This window comes from Vigna umbellata, chromosome 7, assembly GCF_029865625.1.
Source record: "Vigna umbellata cultivar VRB3 chromosome 7, Vumbellata_1.0, whole genome shotgun sequence".
Taxonomy (NCBI): domain Eukaryota; kingdom Viridiplantae; phylum Streptophyta; class Magnoliopsida; order Fabales; family Fabaceae; genus Vigna; species Vigna umbellata.
Window position 1 is genome coordinate 27,710,175 of NC_142171.1, and position 25,895 is coordinate 27,736,069.

The window sequence follows — 25,895 nt, forward strand, 5'->3', positions numbered from 1 at the left end:
GTTGGGGCATCAATGTCTGTCCAAAATATTTGGGACATTTTTTTTATTGAATAAAAAATTAATATTTGGAAGCTAAACTTTTCTGAGATTGTGATTAAAGTTACGAAATTTGATATCATAAATTTTAATGTAGTGAAAATTTTATTTCTCTATATTTTATAACCTATATTTTCGTATTCATTGATGTACCAACTTTTGAAGGTTTGATCATTTTCAACTTTATACTTGTGCATGGCTTGAGACCTAGGAGTATCGTATTCTAGATTTGTGTGAAGTTAGAACAAGAGATAAGATGTTTACTAATTGAAGTATGTTTAAGGTTGATGTTTGCGTTACGGAGCCATGGGCTGTGCTTATAATGATTCCTCGACATTAGGTTTCCATGGTGTATGATAAGACCGTATATTTCAAAAAGAAAATATACCTACCTAGCTATCGTTTCCATTCATGACATTTTACATTAAAAATGCTAAAGATGATACAAGGATATTAACAAATACATAAAGTGTGGTTGAACATTTCATTTCATTTCAAATGTGATAAATATATAATAATCACATGATCCCTTTCTACATTAATGGAACGACATTATACAAAAAAGTACTTTGGAAAACAAGTATAACACAAAACAAGAATGAATACAGAGATAGGGAGGATGAACGAATATGGAAGGATGATGAAGCACACACAACCAAAGCCTTGCCATAAACCCAACACTTTGTATGGTGCATAAATGAAACATATGGAAGATTTGTGACTTTTGGTTAGAAAAATAGTGCATAAATAAACTTTTGTCAGTTTGAACATCTAGAACCGAATATGTAAGGGCTGAAGGGCCCATTCCCCTCACTCCTTCCAGAAGCCCAAACACAGCTGTTACTCCAGCTCCAGCTGTTGAGAAACCGTTAGAGGAGAGAGCCAAAAGAACCACAAAACAGCCTCGTTACCTAAAGGATTATGTGGTCACGTGTCCAGCAACCAGTAAGAAGGGGAATTCGGTTAGCAAGAATTGATTGGAATTATTTTGTATTTTTTCCTTTATTTGTTATATGCACATGATCAGTACTGCAAGGCAGAGCCAATCGCATATATAATACAGTATTGTAATAGAGAGGGGACGACAATATATAACAGAAAAAATTCCCTCTAAAATTTTCTCTCTTCATCTCTGAATATTCTCTTTCCTCTGCCATCACCCTTTTCTATTTCCTGCAGCATCCTTACATTGGTGCTTTCATTGACCCTTACTCCATGGCAGAATCTTTCCTCCCCCATGATGAGCTCACCAAATTAAATATAAAGCTTGAACAACTTTTACTCTCCCATGCTAACCTTTCCAACACCCTCCACGATATCGCCAACCGCACCACAATACTGGAAACTCAACCTCACCAAATGTAATAAGGTGTTACAAAGTGAATGACGATAATTTAGAGTTTTTGGATTCAAACGAACAATGCTATTTTAAAGAATTTAAAAGTAGAGGTTGAGAAAGTGTTTACTGTAATATATATTAAAGAAGGGTCTAAATCCTAAATAAATATTCAAACTTTTTTTAATTATGGTTGGTATTTGAGTTCAATTACATACCTACAATCAATGCAAATAATATAGCCATAGACTTAGTGTCTTAATTCTTCTCCTTGAAGAACAAAAGGTTTTGATATACAAACCAAGGGACTTTGGTACATGCAGTAACACTGATTCATGCAGATGAACATTGTCCTGATCGTGATAATTGAATGGCAGTAATTAATATATAGCCTTTGTAATAACCGTAAACCACCACTTTCTTAGTTGAAGAGGATGAAAATCATTGCATTTTCTAAGTTATCACCATACTACTTTGTAAGGATATGAAATAAGAGGAGGAAAGTGGGTTGCTTTTTGAAACTTGTTTATATTCTTCCCAAATTCTACCACTTTTTTTTTTCTTTTTTAAATAGAGTTAAATATATTTTTAATATTGTATCTTATCTTTAAACTAAATTATAAAATATTTTATCTCTACTTTTTATGAAGTTACATAAAATATTCTCACCAACAAATGGTACATGACATTCATTGTATAACATAAAACACTTCACAAACCATTTGTTAAAAAAATTTTGTAACTTTCATAAAAGTATAAAGACAAAATACTTTTTAATTTAGTCTAATTTTTTTCATAATAATTTAAACATAAAAACATATTTAATCCTTTAAACCTTCAAACACAACACATTCTGATAATAATTCTTTAAAGATGCATTTTTGCTGTCTTATTGGTTATTTTGGTCAATTTCAAGTTCCCTCAAATTACCATACCTAGCTATTAGTAAAACCCGAGTTTTTGATGTATAAAGATGGAAAGTGTTATTATGTTTAGACTCTGAACCTTTCAAACTGTAATAGTTTTCCTGCAATAGTTTTTGAAGGGACATAGTTTACTATAATACTTATTACTATATATGTAGTGTTTTTCCTACTAAAACTAACAAATTATTGAGTTTTAATCGTTAAAGTATAAAGTTTCATATAGTTTGTTAAAGTACAAAGTATTGAATATGGTTTAAATAAATGAAATTGGTTTGATATAGTTATATATGAGTTTAATGTAAATGAAAATTATGTATTAAATTTAAATGATCATGGTTGAATTGAAATGCGTAAATTATGGTTGTAGTAATCTTTTTAAATTTCTTTGAAAGTTGTATATGTTAACTTGGTTTTGAGTAAAACCATGGAAAACAATTTTTGTTGGGCTGCATGAAGTTGATTTTTTTAGGATGACAAAATGGTTGTGGCCTACAGGTAAACTTGCCAGCCCGGGTTGAATTTTCAAGCTGCTAGTTGGTTTTAGTCTGGTCTCCTGTCAAATTGATGGGCCAAAGACAAGCCCACCCACTAGCTTTTTTTAAAAAAAATTAAAATTAAATAATTAATTTTTTATATGATATTTTTTAAAAATGTAAATACGTAATAATATAGTGTTGTAATTTCATTAATTAACACTTCCAAAAAAATATCAATTATTAATTTCTTTTTCTTCATCTTCGCTTTGATGAGAGTTGCAATTAACTCAAGAATATTTTTACTCTTAATCGATTCAAATTGACACTTGGTTCACAAAAGTATTTATTCACAATCATAAATCATAAAGCAAGCTGTGGATTAAAATTAAACCAACATTAGTATACATACTGATGATCTAGAATTGGTACTGATGTATTCCAATTATACTATAAATTATATAAGTCATTACATAATGATAAATTACTAGTTTCACATCAAATTTCCTTCAAATATTTGTTTGGTATTTGTTCTTCCAAGTAAATGTAGAAATGACCCAAAGCTCCAGTATGAAACTTGTTTTCATATATGGATTCCAGTGTTAGAATTTCTCCATCTTCGATCTTGATGGAACCGGGTTTGGGATAACAAACTGACATTCCAACTAGGTAACCCTTTTCATTTCCTGCTTCTTTTCCAGTTCCGTATTTTGGATTTGAAGTGCATAAAACCCTTCCATCCTAAGTTAAGTATCATCATAAATATAAAGATGATTCAATAAACTAGTTAACTTCTTATAAAGATATATAAAGATATATATAAGTATCAACAAAATTTATTCCTAATGAATATATGAATTACACAAAAGTTAATATAAGCTTATCTACATGATATAGCTTATATGGGAACAACAAATATCAAACATTACTTGTCCATATAGAGTAACATTGACAACACCAGTATGCAAATGAGCAGTGCCATATATAAGATAACCACCTTTTATCATTGGGATGTTTGCTTTCTTAACATGAGGAAAGTCACTGTCATGATTTCTCGGGATCGTATACTCTGCCTATAACAAATTGACGAATTTATTTTACTCACGTATCGACAAAAAAAGTAATTAATACCCTAATAGTTTTGTTTTGAAAAAAATTAGTTTCCAATGTTTGCTTATAATTTTTAAAGTATAGTAGTATGTATTGAACAAATCATCTACCTGACAATCATGAATTGCTGTAGAACCATTTGATCTTACACGATCAGTTGAATCAAGTATGTAGAACTTAAGAGGCGCTTGGTGTTCATCCCAATCAACCCAACTTATTTTGTATCTTAGGGAAAGCTTTCTTGTTGGGCCACGAAAATCATTTGTTAATTTGCATTGTACGTTATCTTAGTAACAAAAGAGTCATCCTTTATAATTTCTAGACAACAATTGACCATTAATGCCCGTCGTAACATTGTAAAAGTCCTTTGGGAGATTCATAAGCTTACACCTACACTCTGTATAACCTTTTCTATTATGTGTTCCACGTGTATCAATAACCATGATGCTAAACAACCATTTTTCTTAATATTTATTATATATTATTTAATATTTATTACATATTATTTATGACTTGAATTTAGAAAGATAAGTTTCAAAAAAATCGTGCTTGATTATTTTCCAGTTCTATTTAATTTCAACTATATCTTTGTTGTAATTATTTTATAATTATTTTAATTATATAGTTTTTTATTAGTTTATTTTGTTTTTATATAAATAAATATTTAAAAATAATTTTATTTTATTTATATTTTAATAATAAAATATACAGATATGAAATTTTTTATTTATATAATTAAAATTATTAGCTTTTAACAAAATAATATATTAATGAAATACAAATATAGAGACATAATGAATAGAAATATTTTCTATTTAATTAAGTTGAGTTAAAATCAAGTTTTGTTCTTCCATGTGGGACTAAAAAAATTGAGTTAAAATTATACTTTGGAGATGAGTTGTGTTTGTCATTAGATGACTTTTTTGAAATCATACTAGCATGGCATGATTCTATTTTCTTTAAATCATTAAAAATATTTAAAAATTGAATTTTACTTCAATTTTTTTCGTGATAACTTGTTTTAATATATATTTGATAGAATAATTTTTGTATTGGATAAAATAGTGATAAAATTAGAGATACAAAAATTTGGTGAAAAATATAATAGTAATTACGTATTTATCATATTATTATAAAATGTTAAATATATGAAGTTTGAAAGACTTGGGAAAATAATAAAATGGGATATAGAAAAAAATAATAGAAATAAGTTAGTGTGGTTCAGTGTTAACATTGTTGGAAGAATAAATTAATTTATAATTTTTTTTTTATATATTTGAATATTGTTTTGTTGACCATAAGGCATTGGTATAAAGTTTTTGAGTTTGTTTATCAATGAAATGAAGATAGCATAGTGATTGGCTGTAGGAGTGGGTATATTTAGTGATTCGAACCATAGGTGGATCAAATCTTTGCATGGTGACTGTTTGCTCTTTTATTGGTGCGTGGTGAAAGGTGAGATTTATTTCTTAAGTTTTTTTTAACAGAAAACGGAATGGGCAGTTAAAGAATATTGTTTATATCTTTTCTAATAAAATATGAACACTGTATATTTATCTTTTGGTATAATAAAAGAAAAAAATATAACAGACTGAGATATTTTTTAAAAAGATTTAGGAAGACGGTTTAGAAAACAAGAGAATATATAGAAGATAGAGTTAGGGTTGGGATTATTGGAGAGATATAAACACGGGCGAAGAGTTGAGGGGAGGATTATTTTTCGCGTTTAAGACTACTGGTAGTGTGCATCAGTGGAGAAGAAGAGACCTGGTATATTCATCTATGTTACTGGTTATATTCATATGATGTTTTAAATTGTAGTAAGTAGGTTTAGCACAGTAGGAACACATGGAAGATTTCTTATAGCTTAGGTACTGAGTGAAGACTTACCTGAAGGTGCCTGAAAGAGGGGTTGGTGACTGATTTTTTGGTGTTGGGGCTCATTAATGGGAAGTTATTGGGACAGGACAAAACCTGAGTGACCATGGGAACTGATTTCTACCTATTACATGTACCGAATTGGTTAGTGTGTGATCATGTGGTTTAGTTGTGGTTTATGTGGTATTATATTTGTGAAATCTATGCTTTGCATGGTTAGGGTGCGGCAGTTGTAGAAATCTGGGTTTTATTATTTCTCGTACGATGGAGAATTGGGTGTGCTTATATGTGATGATGGAATGCACGTTGGGTTATAGAAGGATGACGTTCGGAAACTTTGGGTCGCGGGAATTAGAAAATTTATGTGTGGGTTATGGCATGTGTACGTGAGAACTATGTAGTAAAAATTCACATGCAATGGTAGACTTGAATAAAGTGAATGAAAGGTTAGTGGTGGATCCATGTGGGACCCACTAAGATGAGTACATGAAGTGTCATGTGTATATTGGTAAAGGTAGGGGTGTGGAAGGCATTAAGTTTAACTTTGATATGTTAGGTTGACTTTTATAGTTTTGGTCATGGATGTGATTATTATGGTTAAGTATTTTGATCTCGGTTGGCACTTTTTCTTTCGGGAGAGTTTATTTTGTTTTGTTTATTTCTAGCTGCTACATTGGTTACTTAGAGAGTCTCTAGTGTGTTTGTCTTCACTTTAAATATATAGATGTGTTTTTTCTTGAGTTCGAATGAGTGCAACATAAATTTCATATAGGGGCTGATTTAAATAAATAAATAAATGTGTGAATGCAATGCTTGTATGAGAATGTTCAATGAGTCCCACAAATGAAAAGAAAAATGGTTATGGCTTCACGTTATTGGTGGAATTTTATACATGAATTTGCTTTATACATACATTATTTGATGCACTCTAGGAACCAATCAAGTATCATTTTGATTCAACTTAATTGCATGGCATTTATTATAGGAAAGTTTGAAACATACGTGTCAGAGTAGCAAAGGCATCAGTATTGCAGAAGAATAAACATGTACAGAGTAGCAAAGGCATCAGAATATCTTGTGATCACTGGGATTGGAATCAAAGACATAAAGCTTGCAAAAAAAGCATGGGTTTTCCCGGGCCAGTCATGCACCGTCTTCGAGCTCTCTCCAGTGAACTATACTTTTGAGGTTCAAGCCATGAGTTCGGAGAAGCTCCCTTTTATTCTCCCCGCTGTCTTCACCATTGGTCCCAGAGTCGACGACAAAGACAGCCTTCTCAAATACGCCAGACTTCTCTCTTCCCACGACAAGCTCTCTAACCACGTCAACGAGCTAGTCCAGGGTATCATCGAGGGAGAGACACGTGTCCTTGCGGCATCCATGACCATGGAGGATGTTTTCAGAGGCACCAAATCCTTTAAACAGGAAGTGTTTGACTAAGGTTCAGCTGGAGCTTAACCAGTTCGGGCTTTTCATCTACAACGCCAACGTGAAGCAATTGGTGGACGTGCCTGGCCATGAGTACTTCTCTTATTTGGGTCAGAAGATTCAGATGGAGGCTGCCAACCAAGCCAAGGTTGACGTGGCAGAGGCAAAGATGAAGGGAGAGGTTGGAGCCAAGATGAGAGAGGGGGAGACGCAGCAGAACGCTGCGAGGATCAATGCTGAGACAAAGATAATATCGACCCAGAGGAATGGAGAGGGTGTGAAGGAGGAGATAAAGGTGAAGACGGAGGTGAAGGTGTTTGAAAATGAGAGAGAGGCGGTGGTGGCACAGGCTAATTCTGACCTTGCACAGAAAAAAGCTATGTGGGAAAAGACGGCGCAGGTAGCGAAAGTGGAGGCCACAAAAGCAGTGGCAATGAGGGAAGCTGAGTTGCAGAGAGAGGTAGAGAGGATGAACGCTCTCACAAGGACAGAAAAGCTTAAAGCCGAGTTCCTCAGCAAAGCAAATGTTGAGTACGAAACCAAGGTTAACTTATTTCCATTTCATCATTCATCCAATTACAATATTCTAAAAATAAATATAATTATACATATTAATTTTAATTTAAAAATAAGTTTAGCTTACCATAGAAGAATAATTTATGAAGATACAAACCTCATTTTATAAGTCAGTTTTATGAATTGAGTTCGACTTCAAGTTCAGTGCACTTCTTAACATGGTATTAAGAATTATAGTTAGAGTTTATCTTAATTATATTTGTTATTTGCTTGGTATAATCTACCGGCTATCGAGCCTCTATCGGATCATTCGTTAATGTCTAATTTTATGTTCGAGGTAATGTCTATATCTTAACAAAAGGGATGTGTTAGAAGTTTCACATCGACTAGAAATAAAGTCAATTTATAATATATAAGCGAGTGCAAACTTTACTTTAAAAGCTGGTTTTGTGAGGTTGAGTTAGGTCTAAAGTCCAGTTGTTACCATTTGTAAATGTTTCTTTTGTTTGAGAATTAGGTACAAGAGGCGAACTGGGAGTTGTACAGGAAACAAAAAGTGGCAGAAGCAAACTTGTTTGAGAAGGAAAAAGGGGCACAGGCACAGAAAGCATTGGCAGAGGCAAAATATTTCAGAGAACAAAAAGCAGCAGAGGCTGAGCTATTTGCAAAGAAAAAGGAGGCAGAGGGACTTATGTTAATGGGGCAAGCCCAAGGGGCATACTTAAGCACACTTCTTGGTGCATTGGGAGGCAACTACACTAATCTAAGGGACTACTTGATGATAAATAGTGGCATGTTTCAAGATATTGCAAGGACTAATGCAGAAGCAATTCGAGGACTTCAGCCAAAGATTAGTATTTGGAATAATGGTGGAGAAGGAAGTGATAGTGGTGTTGGAATGAAGGATGTAGCTGGTGTGTACAAAATGTTGCCACCTTTGCTTAATACAGTGCATGAGCAAACGGGTATGCTGCCACCCCCTTGGATGGGAACCCTCTCATCAGACTAAACTTCTTAAACCTTCCTCTTTTTGCTTTGATATAATAGTATGTCATAAGATAAGACTCGTTTTAGTTTTCTGGTTTTAACTTCTTTTAACAATTTGAATATATGGATCATATACATTCATCGATAATCTTCTTACTTTTATTCTATTTTCATTCTTTTTACATTGATCCAAACCATCTCGGTCTAGTTAGCTTTTCTATATAATGTGAAAAGCACATCAATGTTTTTATCTAATTATGGTTAAGCTTGCTTTTGTTAATGAGAAGGAATGTTTTTATCTAATTATTTTTATCCTTTTATTAGTGGTTGAGTTTAGTTTTGTTAATGAGAAAGATAAGAAAATATTAGAAGCCAAAATTAGCGATTCAATTTAAAACCTTAGATTTTGTCTATAAATAACAACCAATTTGCATTCCCCAATCTAATTTTAATGGTGTTAAGGATATTAGAAATATTTGAATTGAACTAAATTGGTACTGAACTTAAATAATTTATATAAAAGGAAATTATTAAAAACTTACATTAGGTTATCACATTAATTTAGTTTTTAAAAATAAAATCATTCTTAAATATGACAACTTTAACATAACTTATTATACTAAAAAATAAATTTAAAAATAGAATGTTTGTTTATAATAATTCAAATAATTGAGATACTTAAAAAATTAACTAATTCAATTTCATTAAGAAATAATATATATATATATATATATATATATATATATATATATATATATATATATATCAGCCATTATATAATTTAGACTAGTTTTATTTATTTATTTATTTAGTTTTAAAGTTAAGTTTGATACTGGTTAAATTAAATATCATACATAAAATATGTAGAGTCTGTGTTTCATTCCAATGAATCAACACTTAAAGTGAAGCGATTCGAGGGAAACATTTAAGACTTACAAGGATGAAAACAAAATATTAAAAAAAATACAGTAATCCAAAAGCAATAAATAGTAAAAAGATATAGACAATAAAATATATATATTCTCAATAAGATTTCTAGGGATTTAGAAAATTAAAGTTTAAAATATTACATACAAGAAATAATATATTTGTTTCCGATATAAAATTGTATATTTGGAGGAATGTTTATTTTCTTTTTTTGGATGCTACAATTTTTTACTATTTAAATTTAAATATAAGCTCACCTAATTGTTTTTATACTCCTAAAAAACTTTGCTCCCTCTTCACTTTCGAATAAGAACATATTAAAAACCAAAAACATAGAAAATCTTAAAAGCGTACAGAAAAACTACTTTCAAAGCTGTTTTTGAAAATGCATTATTAAACAGTTACATTCCGGAAGATTATTTCGTTATGACAAAAGCAATATAACTTTTGTGTTGTGTAAAAAAAACGTATATCTAAATAGAATAGTCAGACTAGGAGAGCTCTATTTTTCGTCGACTTATTTTATTTTTTTCAAACTTTACAAAATTATTTTATATACTTAGATCTTAAATTTTGATTTAATTTTATTTTGGATTCTCATGACTTTTTGATATTTTGAACAAATTTTGAAGTCATTTAGAGTTCGTTTAAATATATTCTTAATTTTAATCTAAGTTTGGATGTATATTGTTATGAACAACAAACAAGTTTAACAATAGCAACAAGTTCAATCAATTTATAGCCAATAAAAAATGAAAACGAAAGTTCATAATAGTTGTAATGCCTTTCCTGGTTATTAGAAAGTGAGTTTTAAGCCTAACTCATCACACAAAACCGGCTTGTAAGGTGAGGTTTGCACCTCACTTATATATTATAATTTGGCCTTATCTCTAGTCGATGTGAGACTTCCAACACACTCCTTCACGCCGAGGTATAGACATCTCGTGCGTAAGAGTAGAAATTAATGGGGTAGTCCGATAACGGCTCGACAATGGGTGGAAACAGAAATGTCCACATAAAACTCGCTAGGATAGACTTTAACCATGACTCTGATACCATATTAGAAAGTGAGTTTAAGTCTAACTCAACCCCAAAAAAGCGGCTTGTAGGGTGAGGTTTGCACCCAAAATAGCTTCCCAATAGTGGGTGGAACAATATGCCCAATAAACACACCCAATAATTGCTAGGATAGGTTTTAACCATGACTCTGATACCATATTAGAAAGTGAGTTTTTAAGCCTAACTCATCCCCACAAAATTGGCTTGTAAGGTGAGGTTTGCACCTCACTTATATATTATAATTTGGCTTTATCTCTAGTCGATGTGGAACTTCCAACACACCCCCTTCATGCCGAGGTATAAACATCTTGTGCGTGAGAGTAGAAATTAATGGGGTGGTCCGATAGTACACACAACATGTCTATACCTTGATGTGAAGGGGGTGTGTTGGAAGTCCCACATCAACTAGAGATAAGGCCAATTCATAGTTTATAAGTGGGTGCAAACCTCACCCTACAAGCCGGTTTTGTAGGGTTGAGTTAGGCTTAAAGTTCTCTTCTAATATGGTATAAGAGCCGGGTTAGAGCCCATCCTAGCGAGTTCTAAGTGGGCATTCTATTCTTTTATTTCACACGCTATCGGGCCGTTATCGGACCACCTAATTTCTACTATCATGCACGAGATGTCTATACCTCAGCGTGAAGGGGGTGTGTTGGAAGTCTCACATCAACTAGAGATGAGGTTAATTCTTAGTTTATAAGTGGTGCAAACCTCACCCTATAACCCGATTTTGAGGGGTTGAGTTAGGCTTAAAGTCCACTTCTAATATGGTATCAGAGCCTTACCTATTACAGTTCATTTCCTGGTTGTGATGCCTTTGCATTGCTCCTTTAGATTAATCATGTTGTTAGCCATGAGCTTTGATTCATGCTAAATTTGCAAGTTGTTGTGTTATTTGTCCAATCTACACTTTTAGGTTTCTAATAGTTGCTTTTTTGTTCTTTTAATTTGATATAAATACTTAGATGAATTGTGTCAGTGCATCCCCAACTTTTGACACTTTATCTCATTGTTGAGGTTGTTGTCCATGATAATTTGATTGTGCAATTTGTCTGCTAGTTGAACCCCATCTTTCCTTTAACTTTGTTGTTGACTTTGGTTTTGATTTGATCTTTAGTTGTTGGGGTAGTTATCTAACCTCGTGCTATTGTTCGTGAAGTGTACTGCTATTTCTATGGTGGGGTAGTGGTCATTCTAGTGTTCACCTACACAAAAATCACATTTAAGAATTTGTTACACAAAGCCATGAGTTCGTGGCTTAAACTACAACTTCATCATTTGCTTCTTTAACCCTTTTATTTGTTGAGAAATGAGTTTGTTTTATGTTAATATGACATCTTGCGTTGGAGTTAGTCTTCTTCATTAAGTGAATGATTGGTCGCAATTTTTTGGCTAGATTTGACATGAACCTAGACAAAGTGGTAATCTTACCCACTAGTCCTTAAACCACTTTAACATTTGTGGGACTTCTCATCTCAAACAATGTACGACCTTTATCTAGATTAACTTCAATGTTCCAAAATGTGAGCATGAATCTTAATAACTTGCCACTTGTACGTAACACCAAAAACACACTTCTCATTATTTAACCTCATGTCATATTTTTGTATGTCGAAAATACCTCCTCCAAATCCTTGACATGTTCAACAAAATTTGACATGACAACCATATCTTCCATGCTTTTATTTATTAGATGATGGAACTTCCTGTCCATTAACCCCTCATGAGTGACTTTAACATTTTTTAACCCAAATGGCATGACTTCATAATTATAATTAACCTCCTTTATTATAAATATTATCTTCTAATTATCTTAATGGTACATTAAGATTTAATTGTAGTCAGAATAAATATCTAAAAAGCTAACAACTATGTGACCAATTACACCACTCACTAACCTGTCAATACTTGATAATGAGTATGTATCTTTGAAAAGCCTTATTAAAATCAATATAATTTGTTCACATTCACATCTATTTTGATCAACACTATATTGTTGAGCATATTATTTCTTCTTTCATAAATCAAGTTTTCCCTAGCTTGTAGGTATATATTTTAATAATTATACTCAATTTTATTCTAATAGTACTTTCATAAATGTTTTTTTCCTATTATCAATACTAATTTTTTCATAATATCATTTTATTTTTATCATAAAAATAATTCTTACATACGTCACTTTTTTATGATAAAAAATAACAGAAATAAATTTATATAATTTAATTCTAGGTAATTTTTAATTTTTGGTAAATGATATTATAAATAGTTATTTTAGTTTAAAAAGTAGTTAGATTTTAGAAAAAAATGATAAAATTAAAAAATATAATCAAATTTACAAAAGAAATCAATTAAAAGATAAAATTGGTAAAAAAATATTTTAAAAAATATTTAAAGAGTAAAATTAAAAATAAAATATGTATACTGTTTCGGATGTGTAGGGCTGTGTTATCTTGGATCTCCACGTCCTTCTATGCTCGTGTGCCTGTATCCAATCTTTTGTCTTTGTTCTTTGACTTCCCTTTTGATCCAGGGGTGGGAGACCTGCAAAAGATTCTCCGATGCCAAAGTCAGTTGAGAGCAATGGCTTTCTCTATCGAATAGCAATAAATGTGCAATGAATGCCCCTTCTCTACAACTCACCCTGAACCTGTATTTATAGTTTTCGCTATGGGCTTGGGATTAGTGAAAAGTTAATCACGGCCCAAACTCAGCCCAATAGCTTTTAATCTCTACTTACCTTAAATTGGCTTAATTAGTAGTATGGCCGGCCGGTCCTCTAGGTTTTACTCTTGGGTCAGTCGGCTGGCCCTTGTATATCTGGTCGGGGTTTTAGGTAAAAGGTCTCGACCGGCCCATATGGTCGTTATGCGCAATGAACTGTATGCTGGAACCGGGTAAAATTATGTTGGAGAACGTCCGGTTGTTGTACCGGTTACTTAATTAATCATCTGACTCGTTTGGTCTAACGCGATTGTTCGGCCTATCTACCGTCCAGTTTCACAGGTACACAAGCCTCAAAGCCCTAGCATACGCCTTATACGTAGGATTTAGGTTCTGACATTGTTGTCCGGCCTACCTATCGTCCGGTACTACTGGTACATATACCAAAAGATTTTATATATATATATATATATATATATATATATATATATATATATATATATATATATATATATATATATATATATATATATATATATATATATATATATATTGTTGTATAATCTGTTGCATTTTGGAGCAAATAATATTATCCGAGAACATGGAAGTTTTAAGATGTCTGCCACCCTTTTTTCCAAAATTTATTTTCATTCTTCTTTTTATTAAATTAAATAAATAATATTCTTCTACTTGTACTCTTTTGCTTTCTCTATCCATTTCCATTGCATCAAACACATGATAATTCCAAATTTGTGATTTACTTTTTTTATTTTAGTTTCTATACTTTTATAAAAAACAATCACTATTTTCATATAATTCTCAATTATCAATATTTATATCATTTTATTATTTTATTTTAATTAATTAAAATATTTTTCATTATATTTTAAAAATTAAATATATTTTTAGTAAGTGAGTTTTGAAACAAAATTAAAATTCGTCAATATTTCAAATTATTCATATATTTTTACTCATTAAAATTTAAAATAAAATTTAAAAATAAAGAAAAATAATTCTTTCAATCCATTTATGATATATTTCAATTGTTAATTACATTTGTGCTAACGTTTAAATTATTTATTTCATTTGACATGTTATTACTTTATTATCAATTAAAAATTTATTTAATAAATAAATAAAATTTAATGTAATTAAATTAAAATAATTATATTTATTTATTTTTTAAATTTAAACACTAAAATATATTAAAGTTTTAAATACGAAAGAATTTACTAAAATTATATTTTTGGATAGCTGTATTAAGTTATATACATTCAAATGAACAAAATTTACATGCAATTAAATATTATTTCAAAACTAAATTTTTTAACTAAAATAACGTATAAAATAACAAATAAAAAAATCAAAATTACACATAAAAATGGAAGTATTAAAATTACAATTTATAATAAAATATACAAGAACACACCTCGCAGAGTTATTCAAACAGAAAAGCTGAATCCCTCGTTGTCATTCTCTCTCCTTCGTTCTTCTACTCGCTGTTTCTGCATCTGTTTCGTCTCACATACCGGAAAGTCTCTGAAACATGTCTGGGGAAGAGGAAGAAAACGCCGCAGAGCTCAAAATTGGAGATGGTAATTAATTTTTATTTATTTACAAATTGATTTGCTTATTTGAATCGTTTTGCTAGAAATCGATCTCTTGCCCTATAGAATCAGTGTGCTTTTCGCATAGGGCTTGGGGTAGTGTTTTGCAATCTGTTACAACTTTTCAAACGAACCCTTTGTTGTAATTTGTAAACTTTTACTTTGTGCTTCGTAAAATTTTCTGTTGAATTGGTGGGATGTTTGATGAGGTATTGCATTGTGTTACAACACATATATGAATTGGGTTAACCCTAAACCCCAGATTACAAGCGTCAGTTGTTTTGGCGTGTAACTTTACGAAATTCTTAGTTTAGTCCCTGATTTTAGGAAACAGGGTTGACGAGAGTGAAAAAAGGAAATAGAAAAGGGCTGAAGTGAATGCCTTTTTGACCCAATTGTGTGTTGCGTGAAATTAGGGACTGAAGTGATGGACGCATACAATTTAAGTATTAAAATGGGATTTTCTGTATCTGAATTATTTAATTTTAAATTAACGGCCTATTGATAAATGGTTAAATGGTAAAATTTGATGCTGCTAGCAAGCGTGGCTTACCAAACTACATCACTTACTAGTTTCGCGGTGTTAGGGTAGAAGGCTTGGTTTGTGCTACTAGGGCATTTAGTAACAGCATTGTGAACAAACTTAACTTATATGTTGAAGTCCATTAGGAAGTGAGTTTAAACCTAACTCATTCTCAAAAACCGACTGGTGAGATTGTTTGACTTATGTAGTGTAAATTGATTTTATTTCTATTTGATGTAGGATCTTCAATATACTCACTTCATATCGAGGTATGAACATCTCATGTGTGGAACTAGATATTTATAGGTGGTCTAAGTGATACAATAGACCTACAAACCTAACTAAGATATATTTTGATAACATATTAGAAAGTGAATTTTGGCCTTATTTCTTGTTGATGTGGGGTTTTTACAAAGGCCAAGCAATTGGTGGTAGTTTCTCTATGATCAATGTCTTTTGTTATAATTTGCTCAACTTTTGGCTATGATTATCCCCTGATTTTGAGTTATGTTTTTCCTTGCTAAGGCTGAGGTAGTGTCTAAATGTGAGGGCTTGTGGGTGTTACATCACCAGATCCAATGATTCTGCTATATAGATGGTTTGATTGTATCATATCATGCTTGAATGCTTGAACATGTTTTATGTTGGTATATTTGTTTGCAGCTTTTTTATCTCACAACAATGCAATCTGTTTTTTTTCTTCAGAGTTTTTGAAGGCAAAGTGCTTAATGAACTGTGAAGTTTCATTGATTCTTGAGCACAAGTACGAGCAACTTCAACAGACATCTGATGATCCCATGAATCAAGTTTCTCAGTGAGTTGAATACTTTATCAAGTTCATGGTTATTTGACACAAAGGTCCTCAATAGCATCTTTTCCTGATGCCCTCAAAATAATTAGTTTTTATGACAATTGGGTTGCACTTAACTCCTCCAAGATTTTATCTTTTATGACACAGCTGAAAAATATGTTTAACTTTGGTTTCCTTTAAATGTTGCAACATTAGTGTCATACAACATGTTGGCAAACATCGTGGTCCCAATTGAATTTTTTGCCTCATGTAGATTTGATATTGATAATGAGATGGAAGAGGAGCAAAGCAGTTGATCACCTAATGACTCTGATTCTTTTTCTCTTCTGTTTTAGGGTATTTGAAAAGTCCTTGCAGTATGTGAAGCGATTCAGCCGCTATAAAAATCCAGATGCTGTTAGACAAGTTCGAGAGTATCCTCCAAAACTAAATTAAATAATCCATCTATCATTTCCCTTTATCACACATTTAAATTTTGTCAAATCAGATCGATTCCTACATAAAAATATTGATCTAAGTTTCTTTCATAGCATTATTGACTTTTGTATTGTCTATGTTCTTGATAGATTAAATGACTTTTGTATCTCATTTAGTACATCTTACAAAGTTGGTCTGTGCTAATTCCTCTTTTACTGAAAGTAAATTCAAAGAAACTTGACATATATTGCCTTACTTAGGAATTTGATCTTAACTAACGTACAGAATACTTGCAAGATATCAATTGGCTGAGTTTGAGGTAATACAACTATTTCGTTCATGAATTTAGTTAGGGATGCAAGTGTTCACATTTTATATATATATATATATATATATATATATGTATATAAAGAAGTTGAGTTACCAGTTTCAGTTTCAGACAATACAATATATGATTTTTTGTCTAAATGAATCTGTTGCAGTTGTGTGTCCTTGGCAACCTTTGCCCAGAAACTGTGGAGGAAGCCATTGCTATGGTTCCATCTATCAAGGTAAAAGTAATTTGCTTCCCCCTTTCTCTGTGTTAGGTAGGATTTTCTTTGTGGGAGTAGGCAAAGTTTAAGTGCTTTCCATTCTCCCTTTCATGCTAGTTAGAATGAAGGAGGTAGTGGATTAAATAAAAGCAAAATATGGTATATGTTTTCTATAATTTTCTGCTCTTATAACTCATAAAATTCAGCTTAGACAAGTAAGTTTTGAAACACCAGTAAGGGTGTAAAGTAATTTAGTTTACTTAAGACCTTGAAGTGACACAGACAAAGTAAATACTGATAATTGAAGGATTATAGTACGTATTCGAGGTAAAGATTAAATTACCTTCATTTTCTCCGCATCCATGTTATATGATAAAGAAGGATTAGAGGTTTTAATTAGGGCAAGGATGATATTTTTAAAATAAGTTTATGTTCTTATTGCTAAAATTCAATTTTGACAACCAAAGTTTGAAATCAGAGATAATTGAACTAGAGCAAATATAATTGTTTTTATTATAAATTTCTGTTCGGATTGTTAAAATTCATTTTTGACAAGCAAAGTTTGAAACACCAGAAAGGGTATAAAGTAATTTAGTTTCCAAAACAACCGTTGGTGGATAATTAAAAAAAGAGTAAATGCGGATAGTTGAAGGATTTTGGTATGTTTACTAGAGATCTTTTATTTTTCTTCTTAAATCCCCTCTGAAACAATTCCCTTCATTGATCCACTCTCTAGCATAACATATTGGTTACATAGTTTCCGTCATTTATTGTAACCTCACTAGCTTACCATCTGCTACGTTCTTACTTTGAAATATTATTCATTCCCTATTGGGTGCTGTGTAGCTAATATATCTGAATAGTAAACGTAACTGCCATTAAATCATTTACGTCAATTGCTCTAATTCTTTTACCTGCAGACAAGAGGACGGGCTCAGGATGATGAAGCAATTGAGAAAATGCTGAATGACTTGTCATTGATTAAGAAATTTGAATAAATATTTCTTTCAGTGGGTGTATGATATAACGCTACTGTCACGTCATCGGACTGCAAGCAAAACATTCCTGTGGTTTGTATTACAGAAACCATGGATAATATCTAGTTTTTTGTGACTCTATCTAAGAAGGAATTTGACACATGCATGCTGGTGTATGAAAGTGGCTTTGGCTTATGATGTGGTTAGTGTGTTGCTATAGCCATCTATTTATAGCAAGATTGATTATTATACATTAAGTGGTCACAGTGCAAAATGAAGCTTTATGTAAGTCTTGGTTCCTACGAATGTACATGGCCTAGAAGTTAACAGTCGTCGATACTGAACAAATTTTGGCATTTGTTAAGCGTGCTCAAACTCAAAAGTCTTTGCAATGCCTTTATTTTGCTTAATATGCATTACCTTTTAAACATAGTCAGTCTGTTAGGAAACTCAATAATCTTTAACATAACCTGAAGGAAGAAAGATTGTCAGTGAACAAAATAATGAAAATAGAAGTCATAGGAAATTATACAAAATGAAGAGCATAAGGTCTTTTAGGGTCCACTCTGTTATAGCAAGTTTCAAGTGATTATGAGAAGATTTTAAGAAGGTAAAACTATAGGTATCAGAAGGGAGATTCAATCCCTTTTAGAAAGTAAAATACCTTAATAAAAAACGGGGAAAGTATAGCTAGAAAAGAAGGGGGAGAAAATGGATTATCCCTTACCAGAAGAATATATAGATTAGTGTTTGGAAGTTCATCTGAAATTGTTTGCATTAGAAAAAGATGAATGACTTGGTTTATGTCATGTATAAATTGAAGGTAAAAAAACATTAGTAAAATGGAGATAAATGGATAAATGAAGATGGAGATAATGTTGGGATTGAGCCAGTTTAAGGTGAAGGTGACTAGGGAAATGCTGACATAGCTGGACCAAGTTTAATTTATCCTACTTTAAAGCCATTTGATCTTGATAATATAGTTTTTTATACTAATACCCTTGCAAATAATGTGAAAAAAAAATGTTAGTTAGTACTTTAACAACCATGGTCTAAGAATTGAATAAATAAAATATATTCATCAGATTTCACTCTTGAAAGTATATTAGTCCACTTATTGTTTTTTATTTTCTTCAAGTAAAAAGAAAACTATTATTTTTCAGATTTTACTCTTCAACAAAACAATCTGATAACAAATCTTGTGTATCACGTATATTAAAATAAACAAATAAATAAATAAAACGGGAAAGAGGTTCCATAAGCATAATTTTGTATCACTTTTTTTAGTACATATTCCAAGTTAAAATTCATGAAAATCAGATCCATTTTAAAATGAAGAATCCATTAATTAAAAAATAAAACCTGCCTACTTAATAAGATAATTGTAGTGGTTTTTAATCCAAGTTCAGTTGTTTCGAAATAATGATTAATTTAATGTAATTGGATCGAATCCTAGCTAAATTTAAGCTATAGTCAAATACACAAGATGCTCAACCAAACACGTTGTTACACATCACTCAATAATAGAGTTTGCCATTAAAACAAGAGTATTGAAAACGTGATACACACAAAAAACATGCTTTTGTGACATTGGTTCGCTTTATCCTACAATTTGTGCCTGGCTCATTATTTATTGCACATTAAAACAACTAACATGCCCCACATGATGCAAAGAAAAATCAACTAGTGCAGCATAACTAAATAGAAGGCCACCTCAGTAATGTAATAAAGCATTCTTTGTATACTTGTAATTTGGTACTAAATTATTTCGATTTCTTTAATTTCTATTTTTTATTTTAGTTTTTCATGGATTTTTTTTATAATTTTGGTCTTTATATTTGACAAAACCAATCATTTTGGCCCGATATTTAATTTTATATACTCTTATCTGCACTCAGCATGTTCATTTAAAAAGCATTAAAAATGGTTTACTTTTCCTAAGACATAATTTGATTAATTAAAAAGTAAAATAACGAACACGAATAATCCATGTTAAACTAAAGATTGAATTAAAATTACATATTTTTTAAAGCACAAGAAACTAAAATCAGAAAACAAAATGGGAAGACCAAAGTCGCACATCAAGAGCTACAAGAGACCAAAATTATAATCAATCAAAACTTTATTATTATAAATTCTTAGTGAACAATAAAAATATATATTATTTATTTATTCTTTTTATGACAACATATATAAAAGATTTGAAATGTAAAGTTTAAAAATGAATATAAAAAAATTAACATATCTAATATCTTAAAATTTTAAATTAAAAGGGATATCATATTATATATATATATATATATATATATATATATATATATATATATATATATATATATATATATATATATATATATATATATATATAATTACTTTACTTGTCGGGCATATATATTACTAATAAATTAGAGCAAACTTTCCTCGTGTATTGTGTGCACGATCTACGGATATGGTCCGAGTTAAAAAAAAGTTATATACTCCACAAACTGAAAAAATAACTCCATGCATTTCCTTTTGAGTGGTGGTGCTCTCCTTTAGGTTGTTCTCTCTCTTGGGAAAAATGGTTGCTATTTATATATATGTAAGCTTTAATTAAATTGAGATTGACAGGTTTTAATTAATCTAGATACTCCTACGATATAGGGTGAATACTAAAATTGTTTCTACAATGTAATTAATATAGAAATTGACTTGTTTATCTGAAAATACAAGTAGAAAGTGGTAATTATACTACTCTACCCACTTTATTTTTCATTTTTACGGAAACTAACCAACTTAATTTTATGGTTCTTTTAATAATAAAATATGATAATAACAAATAATAGAAATATGACAACCGATAAGTTACTTTGACCGATCGACATTTATTTATGTGCGATTTACTATGATACACTTTGTATAGTATACAAACATTACATGTATAATACTTGCTAGGTTGATGAAGGTTGAAAATAGAATAATCCACTATATTATATGTCAAATTTTGGTTTCTCGTACGACTAACATTGCATAGGAAATAAAAGAAGATCTAGTTTTGATGTAAATACTTTTTACTTCAAAGGATATTAATTGGACTCATCTAATCAGACATTGAATGAAAAAAGTCCTACGCATTATCTACCATATCCCTAACTCATTACCATATTTATGGATCACTTTGAAGTTCCTCTTGACTATGAGCCTTAAGCACTAATTAAGAGGTCTTTCAAAATTGGTATTGAAGTTATCTATTCATCTAGTTTTATTAAAAACATAGATGTACAGTGGGTTCACAAACGAGATATTGCTCAGTCAATTCATAATGACTGCCCGTTATTTACACCCAAGCAAGATACTTCTTATGTTATGTTGACAAAAATTATGAATGAGATATGTGATCTTCAGGCATTTATTTGGAACAGATTTGATAATATTGATGCTCGAATTACACATCTCGAGAAAGACATGGATTATCTACGTCATCACTTTAGGCCAACAGGACCCTCTTAAATTTGATTGTATTATGTTTTTATTTTGTGATTAAGTTTTTGTACTGACTTTTATGAATTAATAAAATATCTTCTATTTTAGTTGATGAATTTGTTTACTTCTATTAGTGTTAGTTTGTTCTCTTTGTCTACTTAAAACTTAAATCATAATCAATTATAATTTAATTATATGCTTAGATACCTTATAATGTAGTAGGATATAAACCACATATCACAAATCCCAATATCAACAACTACATAAACTTTGTTACAACCTTTTGACACTAGTATATGATTACAACATTATTGTAATCGATTACAATGACCTGTAATTCGAATTACATCCACCGGTAATCGATTACAATAAATATGTAATCAATTACACACTAAAGTCGTGCTCCCCCTAACGATTTCAACATTACATAATCGATTACAACTTCTTGTAATAGATTACAAATGCCAAAAATCATGTGAGAGTGCACGACTTCACCTTTTAACATTGCTCAAAACTAAATTCGTACACCCTAATATGACTTCTTCATTTGAAGTTGGTACGGACTACACGACTTGTCCATTAATGTAATTTTTTTTCACCTACTTTTAAATTTTCCTAAATCTGTAAAAAAATGATTTGAATGGGTAGGACGAAATCTTGTAGAGGATACTACTTAGCAACAATGACTATTGAGTCTTGGGTAATGAATAGCAAATCTACACAAAATAAAAGGTTTCCTTCAAAACTTTCAGATTATCAAGTTTACCCTAATAGTGTTATCTCATATGATGGTGATTTAGTTCAACACTCGGCACTCACGTGGATGTAGAATCCATTAGCTTTGATGAAGAAATCACTAGAAAAAGTGGAGATCAATTATAAAAGAAGAATTAAGGAGTATTGAAAAGAATCATACATGGAAAGTGGTAGAATTATCACAGAACAAGGTTTCTATTGGTGTTAAGAGGGTTTTCAAAGTGAAACCCATACTAAAAAGCTAAGTTTCAAAGCATAAAGCTAGACTAGTAGCCAAAGTATTCATGTAGAAGGAAGAGATACATTACTCCAAGGTATTTGCCCAAGTGGCTAGATTGAAAACTTTAAGATTAATTATTTCTTTCTCTAGTTAGAAGATTTGGGAGTTATGGAAGCTGAATGTAAAATCAATCTTTCTTAATAAAGCATTCAATAACGAAGTTTTCATTACTCAGCCTATTGGTTTCATAAGTAAAGAGGATGAACATAAGGTTTTGAAATTAATGAAGGCTCTCTCTCAAGTAGGCATCAAGGGTTTGGTACAAAAGGATTGAACTTTTCCTTCATAATGTGGCTTTCAATATTAAGGTGTAATGCAAATTCTAGAAGAATAAAAAGAATCCTAAAAATAGAAAATGTAATACAAATTATAGAATATTAGAAAAACCTAAGATAGGAAGAAAAAAAAATCAAGAATATTTTACCTAGATAAAAATCTAGAACATTCCATATAAGTTGTATATAAGTTGTGACTATTTCTTTCTAGAATAATCTATAAGTCAATACCCATGTACTCTACCATTTAATGTAAGACAACATCTATTATAGCTAAGAAAATATCACAACTAAGATAACTACAAAATACACTTTTTCTAGTTACTACTTTCACATTTTACTATCTCTACATTTTCTCTATCCCCTCAACTATTCCTTCACAACCTCAAAATACTAACATCTAGAAATGTTCATTTAAACATGGTGTATATTTTAAGATTATGAGTATCACTAAATTTCTTCTTATTTTCTTATACGTGGATGATATTTGGTAATCCTATCATATTTTTTTTTGGGATTGGAGTTTGCCTATATTGAAACGGGAGTTGCTATGCACAAGAGGAAGTACATTTCAGGGTTACTAAATAAGTTTATGTAATATGATGGAGTGTAATCTTGCAAAAACTCCATCTAAGTAAAATATAAAACGGATAAGGAGTAAAAACAAGGCTTCTGCTGTTGATGGAATAACTTTGTTCAGGCGTATCGTTGGTAGCTTGAGGTTTATTTGTCACAGACCAAAAATTGATCTTAATGTTGGACTTGTTAGTAGATTCATGAATGATCTTAAACAATCACATCTCTTAGCTACTTAGATAATTATGAGATATCTAAAAGAGAACTCTTGGATATGGAATTATTTTCCCTCATCACCAATGATAATTTTCTAAATCTTTACTCTCATTTCCAATATAAGTTTCAGTTTTCTTCTTTTCACTTCAAAATGTATGTTCTGACTAGGTTTTAACATTTTCAAATACAAGAATTTAACTCTTAACATAAATATAGATATTAGATTAGTTACATAATAAAAAATAATAATAAAATTTCTATTAATATAAAGATTAGGGATTTGCAAAAATAATTTTTTTAATGTAACCACTCTATATAAACAATTAAGTTATAACAAATTTGTTTTCGTGAAGTTATTTAGTTTATTTCTTTTAAAAAAAATCATTTTATTAATTTGGTCTATGTTTCGATCATGTATATATATGACTTGGTTCAGTTAAAAAAACGTATTTATGTTTTTAAGTAAGTTTGGTTTAATTAAGTTATACCTATTTATTCATAAAAAATAGATATTTTCTTTAAAAATATGAATATAAAGATGAACATTATATTCTCATCACATCCCTGCGCTAATTATTTCATCTGAGATTCTGAGTTGTGAGATGATTTAAAAAATTAATTATGTCATCATCATCCATGGAATGCTGCATTTTTTTTATTATAGTTATAAACAAGAGGCTCTGCTTCATGTCTAGTGCATTTTCCATGCTCCCAGTTTGACTAAAATTATTTTCTTATAACATAACAATGTTTATATATATAATTTAAGATGTGGATTAAAAAAATAATAAAAAATAATTGTGACGGATTTAATGGTTTAGTGTGAACAGATTGAATATGTCATAGAATAATATTTTAAAAGAAAAGAAGGAAGAAAAGTGTGGTGTGGTCTAACTTAACAACAAAGTTAAAGACCATTTCCTTGGTAAAAAGGAAGAAAATGCTTGCAAAACTACCTTATTTCCTTTCTTTAAGGTGGAATAGAATGAGTAAGTTTGTAATAAACTTTTTTTAAGTACTTCTAGAAGAAAAAAGTAAAAATAAAAAATAAAAAAATCGGTAGTAGTAGTAGTAGTAAAACTGATCTATTTGTTACGTTTTTTTATGAAATACACAAGCAAAAGAAACTGTTCTTTTTTTCAAAAAATTCATACATGTATTTTAACTTTTCAAATAATTAAAATTTAAAAATTCTTAAAATTTGAAACTATTCTAACCAGCATATAATAACGTCGGTATTTTCTTTGTTACTAATTATAAAAATGTCTTCTATTTTATAAAATATAAAGAAAATAATATTACACATTATTCTCCTCTAAAATATGTCATTGAATTTGTAAGAAATTGATAAACTACTTTATTTAATTAACTTCTGTGATATAAAATAAATTGTTTTAAAATTTCTCTGCGTTTTTTACGAGATTATTTTTCTATTTATGTCTCATCATAATTAATATGCTTAAATCATGAACTGTATCTTTTTCTTTTTTTTTTTTATAAATATAAGAGATTTAAACAATTTAGCTCTTAAAATAAATAATCATTTAACAAAGGCCAGACATTAAGTAAAACTTAGTTATTCAAAAGAAAATATCACTAAACAAAAGAAAGGTAGTTATAAAAGATGTTTAAATTGATCAAAATTATATAAGTTTAATGGTTTATTAAAAGGATAGGGAAGATAATACTATTTGAGTCAATACATGATACAAAAGTTGTAGAATTCATATACTAATTTATATTTTTGTTTTATACATTTAAGGACATAATAATTATTTTAGAAATAAATCATTATCAACTTAAAATAATTACTGTTTTTTTATAAATTTTTAATGTGTTAAACTTAATATCATATAGTTGAGACACTACTAAACCATGTTTTACTTAATAGTGTGAGTGTTTATAAGATCTATCGACATGTGAATTGAAACAAAAAACACCGAACAGTGTCACAGTCTAGAATCCAAACGCGTTTTAGTCACGTTCCCGCAGTTTCGCTCTCCCTTCACAATAACACGTCAACAGTGACGTCGTTTTGTACACGTGTCCGACGATCACGCAACCTTACAAAAGTCCATTCAATCGCAAAAATCTTGGACCGCAAGCAAAAAATAAAGGAAGTAAA

At 30.3% G+C, this 25,895-nt stretch overlaps 2 protein-coding genes and 1 pseudogene across 3 annotated transcripts; 2 read left to right on the forward strand and 1 right to left on the reverse strand.

Moving 5' to 3' along the window:
• Window positions 1-3,269: 3,269 nt before the first annotated feature.
• Window positions 3,270-5,867, reverse strand: LOC124834721 (uncharacterized). The gene is given in 5 exon segments (XM_047309487.2): window positions 3,270-3,512; window positions 3,701-3,844; window positions 3,992-4,344; window positions 5,618-5,648; window positions 5,772-5,867. Coding segments are annotated over 5 exon segments (867 nt in total).
• Window positions 5,868-6,781: 914 nt separating this feature from the next.
• Window positions 6,782-8,721, forward strand: LOC124834722 (flotillin-like protein 4; annotated as a pseudogene). Its single transcript, XR_015781049.1, has 2 exons — window positions 6,782-7,731; window positions 8,221-8,721. The product of XR_015781049.1 is annotated as a flotillin-like protein 4 (transcript).
• A 6,051-nt stretch (window positions 8,722-14,772) lies between these two features.
• NRPB4 (RNA polymerase II, Rpb4, core protein) lies at window positions 14,773-18,456 on the forward strand. Its single transcript, XM_047309490.2, has 6 exons — window positions 14,773-14,932; window positions 16,173-16,281; window positions 16,614-16,691; window positions 16,981-17,014; window positions 17,178-17,246; window positions 18,149-18,456. Exons 1-6 carry the CDS (start codon window positions 14,884-14,886, stop codon window positions 18,224-18,226), a joined length of 417 nt encoding a protein of 138 aa, XP_047165446.2. The 5' UTR covers window positions 14,773-14,883; the 3' UTR covers window positions 18,227-18,456.
• The last annotated feature ends 7,439 nt before the right edge of the window (window positions 18,457-25,895 follow it).

Bases quoted from the DNA above. Each gene is read 5' to 3' on its own strand.
- NRPB4 (XM_047309490.2), top strand. From the start codon at position 14,884: ATGTCTGGGGAAGAGGAAGAAAACGCCGCAGAGCTCAAAATTGGAGAT. The intron at 14,933-16,172 runs GTAATTAATTTT...TTTTTTCTTCAG, and splicing joins AGAGCTCAAAATTGGAGATG to AGTTTTTGAAGGCAAAGTGC. The intron at 17,015-17,177 runs GTAATACAACTA...AATCTGTTGCAG, and splicing joins ATCAATTGGCTGAGTTTGAG to TTGTGTGTCCTTGGCAACCT.